The following is a 19533-nucleotide window of genomic DNA, read 5'->3' on the forward strand; positions in this document are numbered from 1 at the left end:
AACATAGAAAATAGGTGCAGGAGTAGGCCATTCAGCCCTTCAATAAGATCATGGCTGATCATTCATCTCAATACCCCTTTCCTGATTTCTCTCCATACCCCTTGATCCCTTTAGCCATAAGGGCCATAACTAACTCCCTCTTGAATATATCTAACGAACTGGCATCAACAGCTCTCTGTGGTAGAGAATTCCACAGGTTCACAACTCTCTGAGTGAAGAAGTTTCTCCTCATCTCAGTCCTAAATGGCTTACCCCTTATCCTTAGACTGTAACTCCTGGTTCTGGACTTCCCCAACATTGGGAACTTTCTTCCTGCATCTAACCTGTCCAGTCCCATCAAAATTTTATATGTTTCTATGAGATCCCCTCTCATTCTTCTAAACTCCAGTGAATACAGGCCCAGTCGATCCAGTCTCTCCTCATATGTCAGTCCTGCCATCCCGGGATTCAGTCTGCTGCACTCCCTCAATAGCAAGACCGTCCTTCCTCAGATTAGGAATAGCAAGAACGTCTCTCCTCAGATTAAGAATAGCAAGAACGTCCTTCCTCAGATTAGGAATTGCAAGAACCTCCTTCCTCAGATGAGGGTACTGCACCGTCATACGACACTTTAATTGTGCCACTGCCAATCACCGTTATGAGTTCTTTGGTGTACGTGCGCAACTTGACATTGACTGGACTCAGCCTGGGCCTCGCAGCCTTAGTATCCCACAGCTTGTCGAATGCTCTCTGGCTCATTATCGATTGACTCGCCCCCGTGTCCAGTTCCATCGATACTGGCACCCCATTAAATTTCACGTTGATCATTATCGGCTTGCTCTTGGTTAGGAACGAGCACAGTCCATACACTTCATCCTCTGGTATCTCGGATTGCGTATCCGGATCCGCGCTAGTCTGACCATCATCCTCCACATGATGTGTCGCAGCACGCTTGCTCATCTGTGGACACTTGAGCTGGAGATGTCCCACTCTCAGACAGCCTTTGCAACTCTATTGTTTAAATTGGCTCTGCTGGTGTCGGTACCCCACAATGCCAACATGGAGAAATCGGCTGCATTCCCACTGATGGACTTTGGGCAGCCACAGGTTTCGCATACGCAGTCGGGTAGGCCCTGCCACGTGCCGCTCTGCCGAACGCCGAATCAATCATATTTATAGTACTTGCCGAGTTTCAATTTTTCACTGATATCTGCTTTAGACTTCTATCCGTCGTCATGCATGCCAAGTCCAACATCTCCACCGCCAGTAGTTTATGCAGGATCACCTCGTGGTTGATGCCGATTACAAAGAAGTCCTGCAGCATGTCTGCTAACACAGCCCTGAACTTACACGGTCCCACTAGACATCTCAGGTTGGCAACAAATTCCGTCGCATTCTGGCCCTCTGACCGAACATGTGTGTAAAGTCTGTATCTCGAGATGATGATGCCTTCGTTTGGCTTAAGGTGGTCCTGTGCCAGTGTACATAATTCTTCTTACGTCTTCTCTGTTGGAATTACAGGCAGGAGTAGATTCTTTATCAGACCATAAATTTTTGGACCACCGCCCGGCGATCTGCGTCGCCGACCTCCTCCATTTTGTTGACCACGAAGAACTGGCTCAAACGGCTCACAAAGTCTGCCCAATCTTCTCCTTCCACAAATTGCTCCAACAATCCAATTGTGCTCATTTTTGCATGCAAAGATTCTTGTTGCCTTGTCGCAAAATGTTATGTATGCAATAACTGATAGAATGAGTACTGTTTAACTCCAAGAGGTATGACCTTGGCTCTGCTTTATTAAGGCCCAAAGGGACTAATATACAAAATAGCTGGCCTTTTATACTTGGGCTGCACATACGTAGGTGCAGCCCAATGGCCTTCAACTGTGATACCATCTATTGGCTAATGATCCCAAAAGTACAGACATGAAAACACCCCTCTCTGAGATAGTAACACAGTTTTTTACAAATTGAGGCAGTCTGGTGTTCTACGCTCCCAGGTCCTGAACTTAAGGAAAGGTATGAGATGGTATGAGATGTGAATTGGCTAGAATAGACTGGCGAATGATACTTAAAGGGTTGATGGTGAATAGGCAATGGCAAACATTTAAAGATCACATGGATGAACTTCAACAATTATACATCTCTGTCTGGAGTAAAAATAAAATGGGGAAGGTGGCTCAACCGTGGCTAACAAGGGAAATTAAGGATAGTGTTCGATCCAAGGAAGAGGCATATAAATTGGCCAGAAAAAGCAGCAATCCTGAGGACTGGGAGAAATTTAGAATTCAGCAGAGGAGGACAAAGGGTTTAATTAGGAGGGGGAAAATAGAGTATGAGAGTAAGCTTGCAGGGAACATAAAAACTGACTGCAAAAGCTTCTATAGATATGTGAAGAGAAAAAGATTAGTGAAGACAAACGTAGGTCCCTTGCAGTCAGATTCAGGTGAATTTATAATGGGGAACAAAGAAATGGCAGACTAATTGAACAAATACTTTGGTTCTGTCTTCACGAAGGAAGACACCAGTAACCAGTAAATACTTGAGGACCGCAGGTCTAGTGAGAAGGAGGAACTGAAGGAAACCCTTATAAAGCGTGAAATTGTGTTCAGGAAATTGATGGGATTGAAGGCCAATAAATCCCCAGGGCCTGATAGTCTGCATCCCAGAGTACTTAAGAAAGTGGCCCAAGAAATAGTGGATGCATCGGTGATCATTTTCCAACAGTCTATCGACTCTGGATCAGTTCCTATGGACTGGAGGGTAGCTAATGTAACACCACTTTTTAAAAAAGGAGGGAGAGAGAAAACGGGTAATTATAGACCAGTTAGCCTGACATCAGTCGTGGGGAAAATGTTGGAATCAATTATTAAAGATGAAATAGCAGCGCATTGGAAAGCAGTGACAGGATCAGTCCAAGTCAGCATGGATTTATGAAAGGGAAATCATGCTTGACAAATCTTCTAGAATTATTAGAGGATGTAACTAGTAGAGTGGACAAGGGAGAACCAGTGGATGTGGTGTATTTGGACTTTCAAAAGGCTTTTGACATGGTCCCACACAAGAGATGGTGTGCAAAATCAAAGCACATGGTATTGGGGGTAATTTACTGATGTGGATAGAGAACTGGTTAGCAGAGAGGAAGCAGTGAGTCGGGATAAACAGGTCCTATTCAGAATGGCAGGCAGTGACTAGTGGAGTGCCGCAGGGCTCAGTGCTGGGACCCCGGCTCTTTACAATACACATTAATGATTTGGATGAAGGAGTTGAGTGTAATATCTTCAAGTTTGCTGATGACACTAAGCTGGGTGGCAGTGTGAGGAGGATGCTAAGAGGCTGCAGGGTGACTTGGACAGGTTAGGTGAGTGGGCAAATGCATGGCAGATGCAGTATAATGTGGATAAATGTGAGGTTATCCACTTTGGTGGCAAATGTGAGGTTATCCACTTTGAAGGCAGAATACTATCTGAATGGCGGCAGGTTAGGAAAAGGCAAGGTACAACGAGACCTGGGTGTCATTGAAAGTTGGCATGCAGGTACAGCAGGCGGTGAAGAAGGCAAATGGTATGTTGGCCTTCATAGCTAGGAGATTTGAGTATAGGAGCAGGGAGGTCTTACTGCAGTTGTACAGGGCCTTGGTGAGGCCTCACCTGGAATATTGTGTACAGTTTTGGTCTCCTAATCTGAGGAAGGATGTTCTTGCTATTGAGGGAGTGCAACGAAGGTTCACTAGACTGATTCCCGGGATGGCAGGACTGACATATGAGGAGAGACTGTATCGACTGGGCCTGTATTCACTGGAGTTTAGAAGGATGAAAGGGGATCTCATAGAAACATATAAAATTCTGACGGGACTGGACAGGTAAGATGCTGGAAGAATGTTCCCGATGTTGGGGAAGTCCAGAACCAGGGGACACAGCCTAAGGATAAGGGATAAGCCATTTAGGACTGAGATGAGGAGAAACTTCTTCACTCAGAGAGTTGTTAACCTGTCGAATTCCCTACCGCAGAGAGTTGTTGATGCCAGTTCATTGGATATATTCAAGAGAGAGTTAGATATGGCCCTTATGGCTAAAGGGATCAAGGGGTATGGAGAGAAAGCAGGAAAGGAGTACTGAGGTTGAATGATCAGCCATGATCTTATCGAATGCTGGTGCAGGCTCGAAGGGCCGATTGGCCTACTCCTGCACCTATTTTCTATATTTCTATGTTCGACGGACCACCTATGATAATGTCCTTAGTGTAGAGATGGCTGAGAGGAGATTTGATAAAAATCATGAAGGGTTTAGATAGAGTAAATAAAGATAAATTGTTTACAATGACTGAAGAGTCGATAATGAGAAGGCACAGATTTAAGATGATTGGTAACATGAGGTCCTTGGATGTGCACATAAAGAGCAGTACACGGCTACACACCTAGTGCTGGCTGGTGGGATTAGGCTGAGTAACTCTTTTTTGACTGGCATGGACACGATGGGCCGAATGGCATCCTTCTGTGTTCTTCCTCTGATACTATAAGGAAAAACTTTATTGTGCAACGAGTGCTTAGAATTTGGAATGTACTGCCTGCAGGGTTGTAGACACGTATTTAATAGTAGCTTTCAAAAGGGAATGGGATAAAAACATGCAGGATATGGGGAAAGAGTTGGAGAGTGGGACTAACTGGATTGTGTTATATATGTGGACTTGTATTTCCTCTGTACAGACACTAGAGGGCTCATCCCCTGGAATCCCTAGGGATCCAATAATCCCTTGGGAGCACAGGTATTTAAGGAGGCTTCACAGGTTGGAGAGGCACTATGGAGACCTGCAATAAAAGACTAAGGTCACACTTTACTTTGAGCTCACAGTGTTCAGTCTTACTCTTTCTCCATACACAACAGATTGCTCTTTGCAAGAGCCAACGCAGACTCGATGCATCAAATGGCTTCCTTCTGTGTTGTAATATTCTATGATTCTATGATGATCTGGAATGCACTGACTGAAAGGGTGGTGGAAGCAGATTCAATAGTAACTTGAATATATACTTTAAAAGGTAAATCCTTTGGGGCAATGCTGAAAGAGCAGGGTAGTGGGACTAATTGAATAGCTCTTCAAAGAGCTGGCATAATCACGATGGGCTGATTGACCTTCTTCTATGCTGTATAATTCCGTGCTACCATGAACTGACAGACACAAACTTAGAAACTGCAGTAAGGTGTGCTATGACTGATAACTTCAAATCAGAATTCTAACTTTGGTGAAAGAGAAAGACAACAATGTTTTCCATGGAATGGTGGTGGATCTTTGTTCGGTAAATATACACAGGAAGTACATTTACCTATATATATGGGCTGGATTTTTGGCTTTGCTAATCGTGGGGCTGTAATGGCAGTGGGGTGGTAACATTTGTGCCTGGGAACAGTTTGCAACTCAGTCATCAAAATTGGGCAGCTGGGCCCTGAGTGTGGGGCGGAGCACTAAGGGAGGCATTGTACACCTCTCTTAGGGCGCTAGGATGGCTGAGCATGCGAAAATCCCGCGCTAAACAACTGGCCCGGGAGTGCACTCACAGAAACCTGGGGAGAAAATAAAGCCTGAGCGAAAAACACCAAAAACATCCTCAATACATAGCCCACACCACCACAACACAAATCGCAAAAGACTTAAAAGAAAAAGCAATCGCACTTACCCTGAGGACGGTATTACTTACCTCACAGCAGCCGGTCTAAGTTGGACTGCCCGTTTTCATAGGCGGTCCCAGCAGGGCGTGCTGCGGGGCATACGGGTCAGGCGGGACTCAAAAAACGAGCCAGTGTCGCACACCGGCTCAACTCTTCTGGGCGGTACTGCTCTATGCCACCGCAAAGCTGGCCCTAAAATTCCCTGCGATGCACTGGAGGCTGACCGCCCGCCCGCCCAGAACCGCTCACCGCCGCTATTGCTGCCCCTCCAGGGCAAAAAAAGAGACGCAAATCACTGGAAAATCTGCCCCATTGTGTGTAAGGCATTTTATATTAAAACTAATGCATATGACTAAAATGATGTCACCATAGCCCATGTGGCTAGTGAATGATTTGTATTGGATAACACTGGTTTAGATCAGCAATGCTGGTTCCACTGGGACATCGTTAAAATTTTTACATTTTGAAAACAAAATTTAAATATTTTTGACATCAAGTCTTATTTCAATCCATTACTTACCGACAAAAGAATCCAGTTCAGCTTGCTCCCTCCCTGTTGACAAATAGCAGTAATGCTCAATTTCAACCTCGCAGATAAAAACATCTCATCAATGCTACATATAATCTTCAAAACACAAGCCCAATGGTATTATACAAGCAATTGTCTAATGGGGCTGATTTCCAGGTACATGTTTAGGGTGGTGAATCTTGCTTAATGACAGCCCATATCAAGAAATCACAGTGACACTGCCTGCGACATTCTATCAATTGGAATCAATGGAATCAAATCAATAGATGGAAAATTCTGAGCAGCTCCTGATTCCGTTTTTATTTGTGCTGTAAATTGCTAAGGTTCGTTGCCATGTGCTCGGAAAAGTACCTCATTGTTTTGAACTAATTAAGGAATAAGTTTCAGTAATAAAATCTCTGCTTTTTTTTATTGATAACCAACTAATCAGTCTCACTGAAGTAGTATCCAATCTGATCCTATCACTTTTGTGGCAATTATGACATTACTTAGTTTGATTTATCCTGGAGAATTAATTGGAAATCATCAAAGGAAAAATTCCAGCTCTTTACTAAACTCCTGCACATTTTTCTTTGACATTCTCTGCATTTGACCTCCTCCTCAGTGCTTTAGATCAGCTATGCCTTGTACCACTGAGTTGTCATGAAACCAGTATATTTTTTAACACAATCTCAAATGTCTACGAATTCAATTCTCATTCTAGGACTTACTCATTTCCTCAAGTTGTTCTTGCTCACATTGCAATTGTTCTGTTGACAAACAGTAGAAATTCGTAATTAAAACATTACAAATTAAGTAATATTGAAAGACACTGACTGTTGATATCAAAGTAGAACTGTGTTGAACAAGTAGTTATTATCAATAGAAATTGTTAAAGGAATTTCTTCTTTGTTCCTTGGTAGACATTCAGAGGGAAATTTTAACCTGTTGGAACATGTGGGATTTGGTGTGGATGTGGCGGGGCGGGGGGAGGATTAAAAGTGGCAAAAATGTGGGCACGTCAGGAAGATGGCCCCAAGTCGCCTTTGTCCGTGCTTAATTGGAGTGCATTAGGTTTTTTGCATGCAACCCCCTCGGGAGAGGCGGGTTGCTTATTAAGATAGTGTAGTCGTTCAATTTGAATTTTTGAATGTAACGACGCATCAACAAGTTTCCAGGGCTTCCTGAGACTTGCCAGTGGAAGCAAGGTGAGAACATCACAGCAATTGAGGGGGCTGATTAAAACTCATGGAAACATTGCAATAAATTACTCAGCATTCACAGTTGCATTTTTACCTACTAGTGGCAAAGTGTTTGTTCACAGTACTTCTGCTGAGAGTTTACTTTCTACACTTTGGAGGTTTTCTGAATTACATCAGGATGGTTGGTGCCATGGCTGCCTTAGATTGGACCTTGGATGAGGAGCAATATGACCAGCACCAGCAGCAGCCTGCTGTTGAGATACCTGCAGCTGCAGAGAGCAGACCAACAGAGGGGCGCAGCTCGCAGTAGCACTACCCATGAAGCATGTTGTTCAGACAGAGGCTGTATTTCCTTGACATGTCGGAACAGCAGTGCTTCAGGAGGCTCAGGTTGTCGCTTCAGGTGGTGGCAGATATCTGCAGCCTCCTAGAAGGAGGTCTAATCCTTCTGCTGAAGCTGGTGGCCACGCGTTACCAATGGCAGTCAAAGTGATCACCGTCATCAACTATTTTCCCTCTGGATGCTTCCAGGGCTACAAATGCGTTAGACAGGTGACTGCTTGTTTGCCCAGGCAATTATGTGAATTTCACCTGCAATGATGCCAGACAGAATGAGTGCATGCTCACTTTAGCGTCTTTGGCTGGCTTCCCACATCAACTGCACAAGGGTTTTCACTTTATCACTGTGCAGTTAGTGTGCAACCACAAAACGATGTTTATGCAGATGTGCACAAGATTCCGAGGGAGCTGCTGTGATGCTTTCATCCTGTCGCTGTCCAAGCTCCCTGATGTCTTTGGATCTGTAAGTACTTAAGGGATCGCTGCTTGGAAACAAGAGATACCCAATTCAAGCTTGGCTGATGACACCCATCAGAAACCGACCAATGAAGTTGAAGAGCGCTACATTGCATACCATGGGCCCAAATTTTCCCAGCCGCCTACAGCGGCGTAGTTAGGGGTGAGACGCTGACTTTTTGGGTCAAAAAAAAGCACCAAAAACTTACCTTCTACTTTGGCCGCCCCCTCGTCGTCCGGATCCATCGACATGGTGCTGCAGAGCATGTTGGAGGGGGGGGGGGGGGGCAGAGCTTCAGCGGCGCTTGCTCAGCGCAGCCGGCGGGGGGGGCGGGGCTTGGGCCCAGCGTCTTGTGTAGTGCCGGCAGGGGGATGCATGTCTGTTTGAGCATGCGCGCATGCGCAATGGGCGTTTCAGCGTGCTTGGCAATTGGCCAATAAAGGGAGAGCGTCCTCAGTATCATTGGTAATGGAATATACATAAAGGTAAGGTTTAAATATTGATTTTTGTGTGGCTGAGGGAGTGGAAAGGAGTGCTGGATAGGTGGAAGAAAGGTGAGAACTATGAGTTTTGAACATTACCTGAGTGTGAGTCCAATAAACGAATGGCGCAAGAGTGTGCAAGACGAACAAAGAATTTCCTCCATGAGGAAGTGGAGAAACTAGTGACTGTCATTGAGGAGAAATGGCTGGAGCTGGATATCAGCAAGAGTGGTCCGTCAAAAGTTTCACCCAAGGAAATGAGAAAAAGATGGAATCTCGTTGCAGAAGAATATTCCGCAGGGGTCAATATCGTAAGATCTGGAAGCCAGTGCAAGAAGAAATGGCAGACCGTTGGTCAAGTAGTGAGTGTAAGTAATATCTTCATCTTTAAATTGAATTGCAATGGAAAATGTGACCATCTGTAGGTGTCCCACCCATCAGAAGTTCACCATGTCTGAAAATTAATATTTTCATCTTTGCAGAAGAAATTGGCCCACAACAAAAGGAAAAAACTTAGAACAGGAGGAGGTCCGCCAAATCTGCACCAACTGTCACCCCTGGAACAGAGGGTTGCTGCCTTGCTGAGTCGCATCGGTAGAAAAAGAATCAGCTCTGCACAAGCTGGACCCACACGCGAGGGTGAGGGCGAGTCACCCTTCAAATCAACCTGCTGACTGACCTGCTACGCATGAGACTACTCATGCCACCCATCCTGCCCCCTCCTGTGCTGCTAACCATTTGACTGTTCTGTTGTATTTTGCAGAAGAAGACAGTCCTCAACATCCTGAAGATCTACCAGAGGATCCAGATGCGTGCGCTTCAGACCAAGGCGGGTGGGGGGAGGAGGGATCCATGGAAATGTGTGCACGGGAGAATGCTGACCACAATATGGATCAGGCCATAGTACAGGGCATCACACTGCCAGAAACCTCCATGAGCTCCTCTGCAATATTCCATGGGTTCACACCTTCCAAGGTCGCGGGTCCTAGTGGCGGTCGTGAAATGCACCTTGGGACATCCAGTCCCCCACCATCCCACCTTGCGCCTCACACTGGAGGGGTGCCACCAGGCAGACCCACGACGAGGGGAAGGAGAAGCCGACCAGTCTCTCCTGAGGTGAGAAGACCAATGCCCTCACAAGATCACTCGTGGCGGCCGTCAGTGGGGTGCATGATGTGGCAGCGACACTGTTGGGTGAAATCTCAGCACTGAGACAGGAAGTGAGGGCGGGCATTTCAGAGGGTGTGCAAAAGAAGGCAGATGCCATGAGGGAGCTAGCTTCTGCAATAAGGACACAAAAGCCAGATATTCAAATGCCACTCCCACTTCAATCCACGCACCAGCCACCCAAGCCGGGCCCCCAACCCCCCCCCACCACCATCACCGTTCCTATGAGGAAGTGCACTTTCTCCGAGATGTGGCTGAGGGATGGGTGCAGCCTTTCTTTGCTGGTGTTGCTGTTGTTGTTGTTGTCGTTGAAGTGCACTGTAAAATATCCAATAAAAGATAATTTGCATTAAAACTGAAACATCTCCATTAGGACCGCACAACATTTAGGGATAACTGTAAAAAGTAAAAATCCCTCACCCCTACAGTCATGCATGCCTGCCACCCCTAGCCCTGGTGGGAGGGCTAGCCAGTGCGTTCTGCTCTATTTTCAGTAGCTGATTTTTAAAAATTTATTTTTGATGATGTTGTGCAGCTGTTGTGCTGAATATGTTGTAATGATGTGCTGATGTTGTGAAGGTCTTTAGTGCTTTAGAATCCTCTAACTCACCTTCCTCCCCAACTCCCCGCCCCCCACTATCTCTGGCTACTTGTGCTGATTTCTTAAATGTCGGTCAGGTTTTTCTGTGCCTACAAAAGTGGCCACATACACTGGCCTAAGTTAGTTTGGAATCACTTTCAGCTGGCCAAATTTGCTTCTATGGCTAGAAGAGGCGCAAGTGGCTTGTCACGCCCCCTTTTGGAGAGAACAAACTAAACTAGGAAAAAACCTAACTAACTGACTTACACTGGAGCAAGTTAAATGGGGAAATTTGCGATTTTTAAGTTACTCCAAAAAAAGCTACTTATTCCAAAAAAAACAGAGCAACTCTTGGGGAAATTTGAGCCCCATATGACCACAAGATCTTTGATTGAAAATGCCATCGGCATGCTGATGATTTGCATCAGGTGCCTTCAATACACACAATCTACATATTGATTGGGGTAACCTAACTGGTCGCAATGCAGTGGAGGAGGATTTCCTGGAGTGTATTAGGGATGGTTTTCTCGACCAATATGTCGAGGAACCAACCAGAGAGATGACCATCCTAGACTGGGTGATGTGTAATGAGAAGGAACTAATTAGCAATCTTGTTGTGCGAGGCCCGAGGGGAAGAGTGACCATAATATGTTAGAATTCTTTATTAAGATGTAGAGTGACACAGTTAATTCAGAAACTAGGGTCCTGAACTTAAGGAAAGGTAACTTTGATGGTATGAGGCGCGAATTGGCTAGATTAGACTGGCAAATGATACTTAAAGCGTTGACGGTGGATAGGCAATGGCAAACCTTTAAAGATCATATGGACGAACTTCAACAATTGTACATCCCTGTCTGGAGTAAAAATAAAACGGGGAAGGTGGCTCAACTGTGGCTAACAAAGGAAATTAAGGATAGTGTTAAATCCAAGGAAGAGGCATACAAATTAGCCAGAAAAAGTAGCAAGCCGGAGGACTGGGAGAAATTTAGAATACAGCAGAGGACAAAGGGTTTAATTAAGTGGGAAAAATAGAGTACGAGAGAAAGCTTGCCGGAAACATAACAACTGACTGCAAAAGCTTCCATGGATATGTGAAGAGAAAAAGATTAGTGAAGACAAACATAGATCCCTTGCAGTTGGATTCGGGTGAATTTATAATGGGGAACAAAGAAATGGCAGACCAATTGAACAAGTACTTTGGTTCTATCTTCACAAAGGAAGACACAAATAACCTTCTGAATGTACTAGGGGCCCGAAAGTCTAGTGAGAAGGAGGAACTGAAGGATATCCTTATTCGACGGGAAATTGTGTTGGGGAACTTGACGGGATTGAAGGCTGATAAATCCCCAGGGCCTGATAGTCTACATCCCAGAGTACTTAAGGAAGTGGCCCTAGAAATAGTGGATGCATTGGTGATAATTTTTCAACAGTCTATCGACTCTGGATCAGTTCCTATGGACTGGAGGGTTGCTAATGTAACACCACTTTTTAAAAAAGAAGGGAGAGAGAAAACGGGTAATTATAGACCAGTTAGCCTGACATCAATAGTGGGGAAAATGTTGGAATCAATCATTAAGGATGAAATAGCAGCACATTTGGAAAGCAGTGATATGATTGGTCCAAGTCAGTATGGATTTATGAAGGGGAAATCATGCTTGACAAATCTTCTGGAATTTTTGAGGATGTAACTAGTAGAGTGGACAGGGGAGAACCAGTGGATGTGGTGTATTTGGACTTTCAAAACGCTTTTGACAAGGTCCCACACAAGAGATTGGTGTGTAAAATCAAAGCATATGATATTGGGGGTAATGTACTGACGTGGATAGAAAACTGGTTGGCAGACAGGAAGCAGAGAGTCGGGATTAACGGGTCCTTTTCAGAATGGCAGGCAGTGACTAGTGGAGTGCCGCAGGGCTCAGTGCTGGGACCCCAGCTCTTTACAATATATATAAATGATTTGGATGATGGAATTGAGTGTAATTTCTCCAAGTTTGCAGATGACACTAAACTGGGTGGCGGTGTGAGCTGTGAGGAGGACGCTAAGAGGCTGCAGGGTGATTTGGACAGGTTAGGCGAGTGGGCAAATACATGGCAGATGCAGTATAATGTGGATAAATGTGAGGTTATCCACTTTGGAGGCAAAAACACGAAGGCAGAATATTATCTGAATGGCGGCAGATTAGGAAAAGGGGAGGTGCAGCGAGACCCGGGTGTCATGATTCATCAGTCATTGAAGGTTGGCATGCAGGTACAGCAGGCGGTGAAGAAGGCAAATGGTATGTTGGCCTTCATAGCAAGGGATTTGAATATAGGAGCTGGGAAGTCTTGCTGCAGTTGTACAGGTTCTTGGTGAGGCCCCACCTGGAATATTGTGTTCAATTTTGGTCTCCTAATCTGGGGAAGGACGTTCTTGCTATTGAGGGAGTGCAGCGAAGGTTCGCCAGACTGATTCCCGGGATGGCAGGACTGACATATGAGGAGAGACTGGATCGACTGGGCCTGTATTCACTGGAGTTTAGAAGGATGAGAGGGGATCTCATAGAAACATATAAAATTCTGACGGGACTGGACAGGTTAGATGCAGGAAGAATGTTCCCGATGTTGGGGAAGTCCAGAACCAGGGGACATAGTCTTAGGATAAGGGGTAAGCCATTTAGGACTGAGATGAGGAGGAACTTCTTCACTCAGAGAGTTGTTAACCTATGTAATTCCCTACCGCAGAGAGTTGTTGATGCCAGTTCATTGGATATATTCAAGATGGGGTTAGATATGGCCCTTGCGGCTAAAGGGATCAAGGGGTATGGAGAGAAAGCAGGAACGGGGTACTGAAGGAATGATCAGCCATGATCTTATTGAATGGTGGTGCAGGCTCAAAGGGCCAGATGGCCACTCCTGCACCTATTTTTTATGTTTCTATGTTTCTAAGAATATAAGAAATAGGAGCAGGAGTAGGCCATTTGGTTCCTCGAGACTGCTGCGCCATTCAATAAGATCATGACTGATCTGATCTTGGCCTCAAGTCCACTTCCCTGCCCGCTCCCTATAACGCTTGACTCCCCTATCGTTCAAAAATCTCTCCATCTCCACTTTAAATATATTCAATGACCCAGCCTCCACAGCTTTCTGAGGGAGAGAATTTCAAAGATTCATGACCCTCTGAGAGAAGAAATTCATCCTCATCTCTGTTTTAAATGGGGCACCCCTTTTTCTGAAACTGTGTCCCCTAGTTCTAGATTCCCACATGGGGGGGGCAACATCCTCTCTGCAACTACCCTGTCAAGCCCCCTCAGAATCATATACATTTCAATAAGACCACCTCACATTCTTCTAAACCCCAATGAGTATAGGCCCAACCTGTTCAACCTTATTTCATAAGACAACCCCTTCATCTCAGGAATCAACCGAGTGAACCCTCTCTGAACTACCTCAAATGCAAGTATATCCCTTCTTAAATGAGGAGACCCAAAACTGTATACAGTACTCCAAGTGTGGTCTCATCAACACCCTGTACAACTGTAGTAAGACTTCCCTACTTTTGTACTCCATCCCCCTTCCAATAAAGAACAAAATTCAATTTGCCTTCCTAATTACTTGCTGTTCCTTAATTCTAACTTTTTGTGTTTCATGTACAAGGACCCACAGATCCCTCTGTACCGCTGCATTTTGTAGTCTCTCCATTTAAGTAATAATTTGTATTTTTATTCTTCCTAGCAAAGTGGATAAACTCACATTTTCCCCCAATATAATCCATCTGCCAAATTTTGGCCACTTACTTAACCTAACAATATGCTTTTGCAAATTCTTTGTATCCTCTTCACAACTTGCTTTCCCACCAATCTTTGTATCATCAGCAAATTTGGCTACAATGCACCCTTCATCCAAGTCATTAATATAGATTGTAAACAGTTGAGGCACCAGCATTGATCCCTGTGGCACCCCACTAGTTACTGTTTGCCAACCGGAAAATTACCCATTTATCCTGACTCTTTGTTTTCTGTTAGTTAGCCAATCCTCTATCCATGCTAAGATATTACCCCCAACCCCGTGAGCTCTTATCTTGTGCAGTAACCTTTTATGTAGCACCTTATCGAATGCCTTCTGGAAATCCAAATATACTACATCTACGGGTTCCCCTTTATCTCCCTGCCCATTGCATCCTCAAAAAATTGCAGCAAATTTGTCAAACATGATTTCCCTTTCATGAAACCATGCTGACTCTACCTGATTGAATCATGCTTTTCCAAATGTCCCGCTACTGCTTCCTTAATAATGGACACCAGCATTTTCCCAACGACAGATGTTAGGCTAACTGGTCTATATTTTCGTGCTTTCTGTCTCCCTCCTTTATTGAATAGGGCCATTACTTTTGCGGTTTTACAATCCGTTGGGACCTCTCCCGAATTAAGACCCTAGGATGCAGGTCATCAGGTGCAAGGGACTTGTCCACCTTCAGTCCCATTACTTTGCCTAGTACTTTTTCTCGAGTGATAGGGATTGCTAATTAGCAATCTTGTTATGCGAGGCCCCTTGGGGAAGAATGACCATAATATGGTAGAATTCTTTATTAAGATGGAGAGCGACACAGTTAATTCAGAGACTAGATTCCTGAACTTAAGGAAAGGTAACTTCGATGGTACAGGACATGAATTGGCTAGAATAGACTGGCGAATGATACTTAAAGGGTTGACGGTGGATAGGCAATGGCAAACATTTAAAGATCACATGGATGAACTTCAACAATTGTACATCCCTGTCTGGAGTAAAAATAAAATGGGGAAGGTGGTTCAACCGTGGCTAACAAGGGAAATTAGGGATAGTGTTAAATCCAAGGAAGAGGCATATAAATTGGCCAGAAAAAGCAGCAAACCTGAGGACTGGGAGAAATTTAGAATTCAGCAGAGGAGAACAAAGGGTTTAATTAGGAGGGGGAAAATAGAGTATGAGAGGAAGTTTGCTGGGAACATAAAAACTGACTGCAAAAGCTTCTATAGATATATGAAGAGAAAAAGATTAGTGAAGACAAACGAAGGACCCTTGCAGTCAGAATCAGGTGAATTTATAATGGGGAACAAAGAAATGGCAGACCAATCGAACAAATACTTTGGTTCTGTCTTCACGAAGGAAGACACATATAACCTTCTGGAAATACTAGGGGACTGAGGGTCTAGCAAGAACGAGGAACTGAAGGAAATCCTTATTAGTCAGGAAATTGTATTAGGGAAATTGATGGGATTGAAGGCCGATAAATCCCCAGGGCCTGATAGTCTGCATCCCAGAGTACTTAAAGAAGTGGCCCTAGAAATAGTGGAAGCATTGGTGATCATTTTCCAACAGTCTATTGACTCTGTATCAGTTCCTATGGACTGGAGGGTAGCTTATGTAACACCACTTTTTAAAAAAGGAGGGAAAGAGAAAACAGGGAAATATAGACCGGTTAGCCTGACATCAGTGTGGGGAAAAAGTTGGAATTGGTTATTAAAGATAAAATAGCAGCACATTTGGAAAGCAGTGACAGGATCGGTCCAAGTCAGCATGGATTTATGAAAGGGAAATCATGCTTGACAAATCTTCTAGAATTCTTTGTGGATGTAACTGGCAGAGTGGACAAGGGAGAACCAGTGAATGTGGTGTATTTGGACTTTCAAAAGGCTTTTGACAAGACTTTCAAAAGGCTTTTGACAAGGTCCCACACAAGAGATCAGTGTGCAAAATTAAAGCACATTGTTGTTGTGTATCTGTAAAGCATGCACTCCCATGTTCCGCCACCAGGGAGCACATCCCCTGAAGTCCCAAGGGATCCCATCATTCCTTGGGAGCACTGTATATAAGCTGGCCCCTGAGGCCTGTTCCTCACTCTGGAGTGTCTTAATAAAGACTGAGGTCACTGTTACTTTAACCTCCCTGTGTGCAGTCTCATCTGTGTTAGGAACACAATAACTGGCGACGAGTATACGAATCCAATGCAAAGATGCAGCAAACTGTGGGCATCCTGGAGAAGTTCTCGGAGGTTGAGGACAGGGAAGCCTATGTCGAATGGCTAGACCAGTACTTTGTAGCCAACGAGCAGGACGGAGAAGGAAGCGCTGCAAAAAGGAGAGCAGTCCTCCTCACGGTCTGCGGGGTACTGACCTACAGCCTCATGAAGAATCTTCTGGCTCTGGTGAAACCCACAGATAAGTCGTATGAGGAGCTGTGTACACTGGTTTGGAAGCATCTTAACCCGAGGGAGAGCGTGCTGATGGCGAGGTATCGGTTCTACACGTGCCAGCGACCTGAAGGTCAGGAGGTGGCGAGCTACGTCGCTGAGCTAAGGTGACTTGCAGGACAATGTGAGTTTGATGGCTGCCTGGAGCAGATGCTCAGAGACTTTTTTATACTGCGCATTGGCCACGAGACCATCGTACGAAAACTTTTGACTGCAGAGACACCGACCCTCAGTAAGGCCATTGCGATAGCACAGGCGTTTATGCCCACCAGTGATAACACCAAACAAATCTCTCAGCATACAAGTGCTAGCAATGTTCATAAATTAACTGCAACTGTGTTTGCGAGCAGAAATGTACAGGGCAGAACCCACGAGTCTGCAACTGCCAGCAGGCCTCAGGTGACCCAGATGACTCAGAGTCCCCAACAAAGGATGAATGCAAGGCAATTCACACCTTGTTGGTGTTGTGGAGGCTTCCATTTAGCCTATTCATGTCGCTTCAAAGGGTATGTTTGCACGAGCTGTGGAACAATGGGGCACCTCCAACGAGCTTGCAGATGAGCTGCAAGCTCTGCAAAACCTGCTAACCACCACGTGGCAGAGGAAGATTGGTCCATGGTGGATCAAAGAAATTTTGAGCCTCAGAGGGAGGAGGCAGATGCTGAAGTACACGGGGTGCACATATTTTCGATGAAATGTCCACCTATAATGCTAAATGTAAAATTGAATGGCTTACCCGTAGCCATGGAACTGGACACTGGCGCTACATAAGAACATAAGAACATAAGAACATAAGGATTCCGAACAGTTGTAGGCCATCTAGCCCCTCGAGCCTGCTCCGCAATTCAACAAGATCATGGCTGATCTGGCCGTGGACTCAGCTCCACTTATCCGCCCGCTTCCATTAGCTCTTAATTCCCTTATTGGTTTAAAATCTATCTATCTGTGACGTGAATACATTCAATGAGCTAGCCTCAACTGCTTCCCTGGGCAGAGAATTCCACAGATTCACAACCCTCTGGGAGAAGAAATTCCTTCTCAACTCGGTTTTAAATTGGCTCCCCCGTATTTTGAGGCTGTGCCCCCTTGCTCTAGTCTCCCCTACCAGCGGAAACAACCTCTCTGCCTCTATCTTGTCGATCCCTTTCATTATTTTAAATGTTTCTATAAGATCACCCCTCATCCTTCTGAACTCCAACGAGTAAAGACCCAGTCTACTCAATCTATCATCATAAGGTAACCCCCTCATCTCCGGAATCATATCCCTGTTCACTGAAAACAAGGGGATAAATACTAATGTCTCAGCCTGCATACAAAGGTGGGCACTCGCGCTATCAGTGTATGACTTTACCCTCCGTCACAGGCCAGACACCGAGAACTGTGCAGATGCTCTCAGTCGGCTACCATTGCCCACCACGGGGGTGGAAATGGCGCAGCCTGCAAACTTGTTGATGGTGGCGCAGCTCGCAGACTTGTTGATGGTCATGGAAGCGTTTGAAAATGATAAATCACCTGACACGGCCTGCCAGATTCGGACGTGGACCAGCTAAATCCTTTGCTGTCCTTCGTAAAAAACTGTGTACTGCATGGGAGCTGGGCCAGCATCCCCGTTGAAATGCAAGAGCTAATCAAGCTGTTCCAGTGGCGAAAGGACGAGTTGTCCATTCAGGCAGACTGCCTGTTGTGGGGTAACTGCGTAGTGCTACCCAAAAAGGGCAGGGAGACGTTCATCTCGGATCTCCACAGCACACACCCGGGTGTAGTAATGATGAAAGCGATAGCCAGATCCCACGTTTGGTGGCCCGGTATCGACTCTGACTTAGAGTCCTGTGTACGGCAATGCCGTGTGTGTACTCAGTTGAGCAACGCGCCCAGAGAGGCACCACTAAGTTTGTGGGCCTGGCCCTCCAGACCATGGTCGAGGATCCATGTCGACTATGCGGGCCCGTTTCTCGGTAAAATGTTCCTGGTGGTGGTGGATGCTTTTTCAAAATGGATTGAATGTGAAATAATGTCGGGAAGCACCGCCACTGCCACCATTGAAAGCCTGAGGGCCATGTTTGCCACCCACAGCCTGCCTGACATACTGGTCAGTGACAACGGGCCATGTTTCACCAGTGCCGAATTTAAAGAATTCATGACCCGCAATGGGATCAAACATGTCACCTCGGCCCCGTTTAAACCAGCCTCCAATGGGCAGGCAGAGCGGGCAGTACAAACAATCAAACAGAGCCTTAAATGAATCACAGAAGGCTCACTCCATACCCGCCTGTCCCGCGTACTGCTCAGCTACCGCACGAGACCCCACTCGCTCACAGGGGTGCCCTTGGCTGAGCTACTCATGAAAAGGACACTTAAAACCAGACTGTCGCTGGTTCACCCCAACCTGCATGATCAGGTAGAGAGCAGACAGCAGCAACAAAATGTAAACGATGGTCGCGCCACTGTGTCATGGGAAATTGATCTGAATGACTCTGTGTATGTGCTAAACTACGGCCTCAAGTGGATCGCGGGCACAGTGATAGCTAACGAAGGGAGTAGGGTGTTTGTAGTCAAACTAGACAATGGACAAATTTGAAGAAAGCACCTGGACCAAACAAGGCTGCGGTTCACAGACTGCCCTGAACAACCCACAGCAGACACCACCTTTTTCGAGCCCACAACACACACCCAAAGGATCAACGACACCACGTCGGACCAGGAAATCGAATCCATCACGCCCAACAGCCCAGCAAGGCCAGGCTCACCTAGCAGCCCTGCAGGGCCAACAACATGCCAGCCTAGCGAGGGCACAGCCAATACACCAGAACAGACATTTGTACCGAGGTGGTCCACCAGGGAAAGAAAGGTTCCCGACCGCTTCACCTTGTAAATAGTTTTCACTTTGAGTTTGGGGGGCAGTGATGTTGTGTATCTGTAAAGCATGCACTCCCATGTTCCGCCACCAAGGAG

At 45.6% G+C, this 19533-nt stretch overlaps 1 protein-coding gene across 2 annotated transcripts in view; it reads right to left on the bottom strand.

Annotated features, from left to right (window-relative positions):
• LOC139264029 (uncharacterized) overlaps window positions 1-19533 on the bottom strand; it is a 202853-nt gene that overhangs the window by 65321 nt on the left and 117999 nt on the right. The window contains exons 15-16 of one of the 2 annotated variants that reach the window (XM_070880132.1): window positions 6881-6919; window positions 6162-6194 (exon numbers count right to left, since the gene is read on the bottom strand). In XM_070880132.1, the coding sequence (XP_070736233.1) occupies window positions 6162-6194; window positions 6881-6919 (72 nt within the window). Of the gene's footprint in view, window positions 1-6161; window positions 6195-6880; window positions 6920-10071; window positions 10115-19533 lie in introns of those variants that run through there. The other variant, XR_011593281.1, reaches the window with a different exon arrangement.

Source organism: Pristiophorus japonicus, chromosome 5 (genome assembly GCF_044704955.1).
Source record: "Pristiophorus japonicus isolate sPriJap1 chromosome 5, sPriJap1.hap1, whole genome shotgun sequence".
Taxonomy (NCBI): domain Eukaryota; kingdom Metazoa; phylum Chordata; class Chondrichthyes; family Pristiophoridae; genus Pristiophorus; species Pristiophorus japonicus.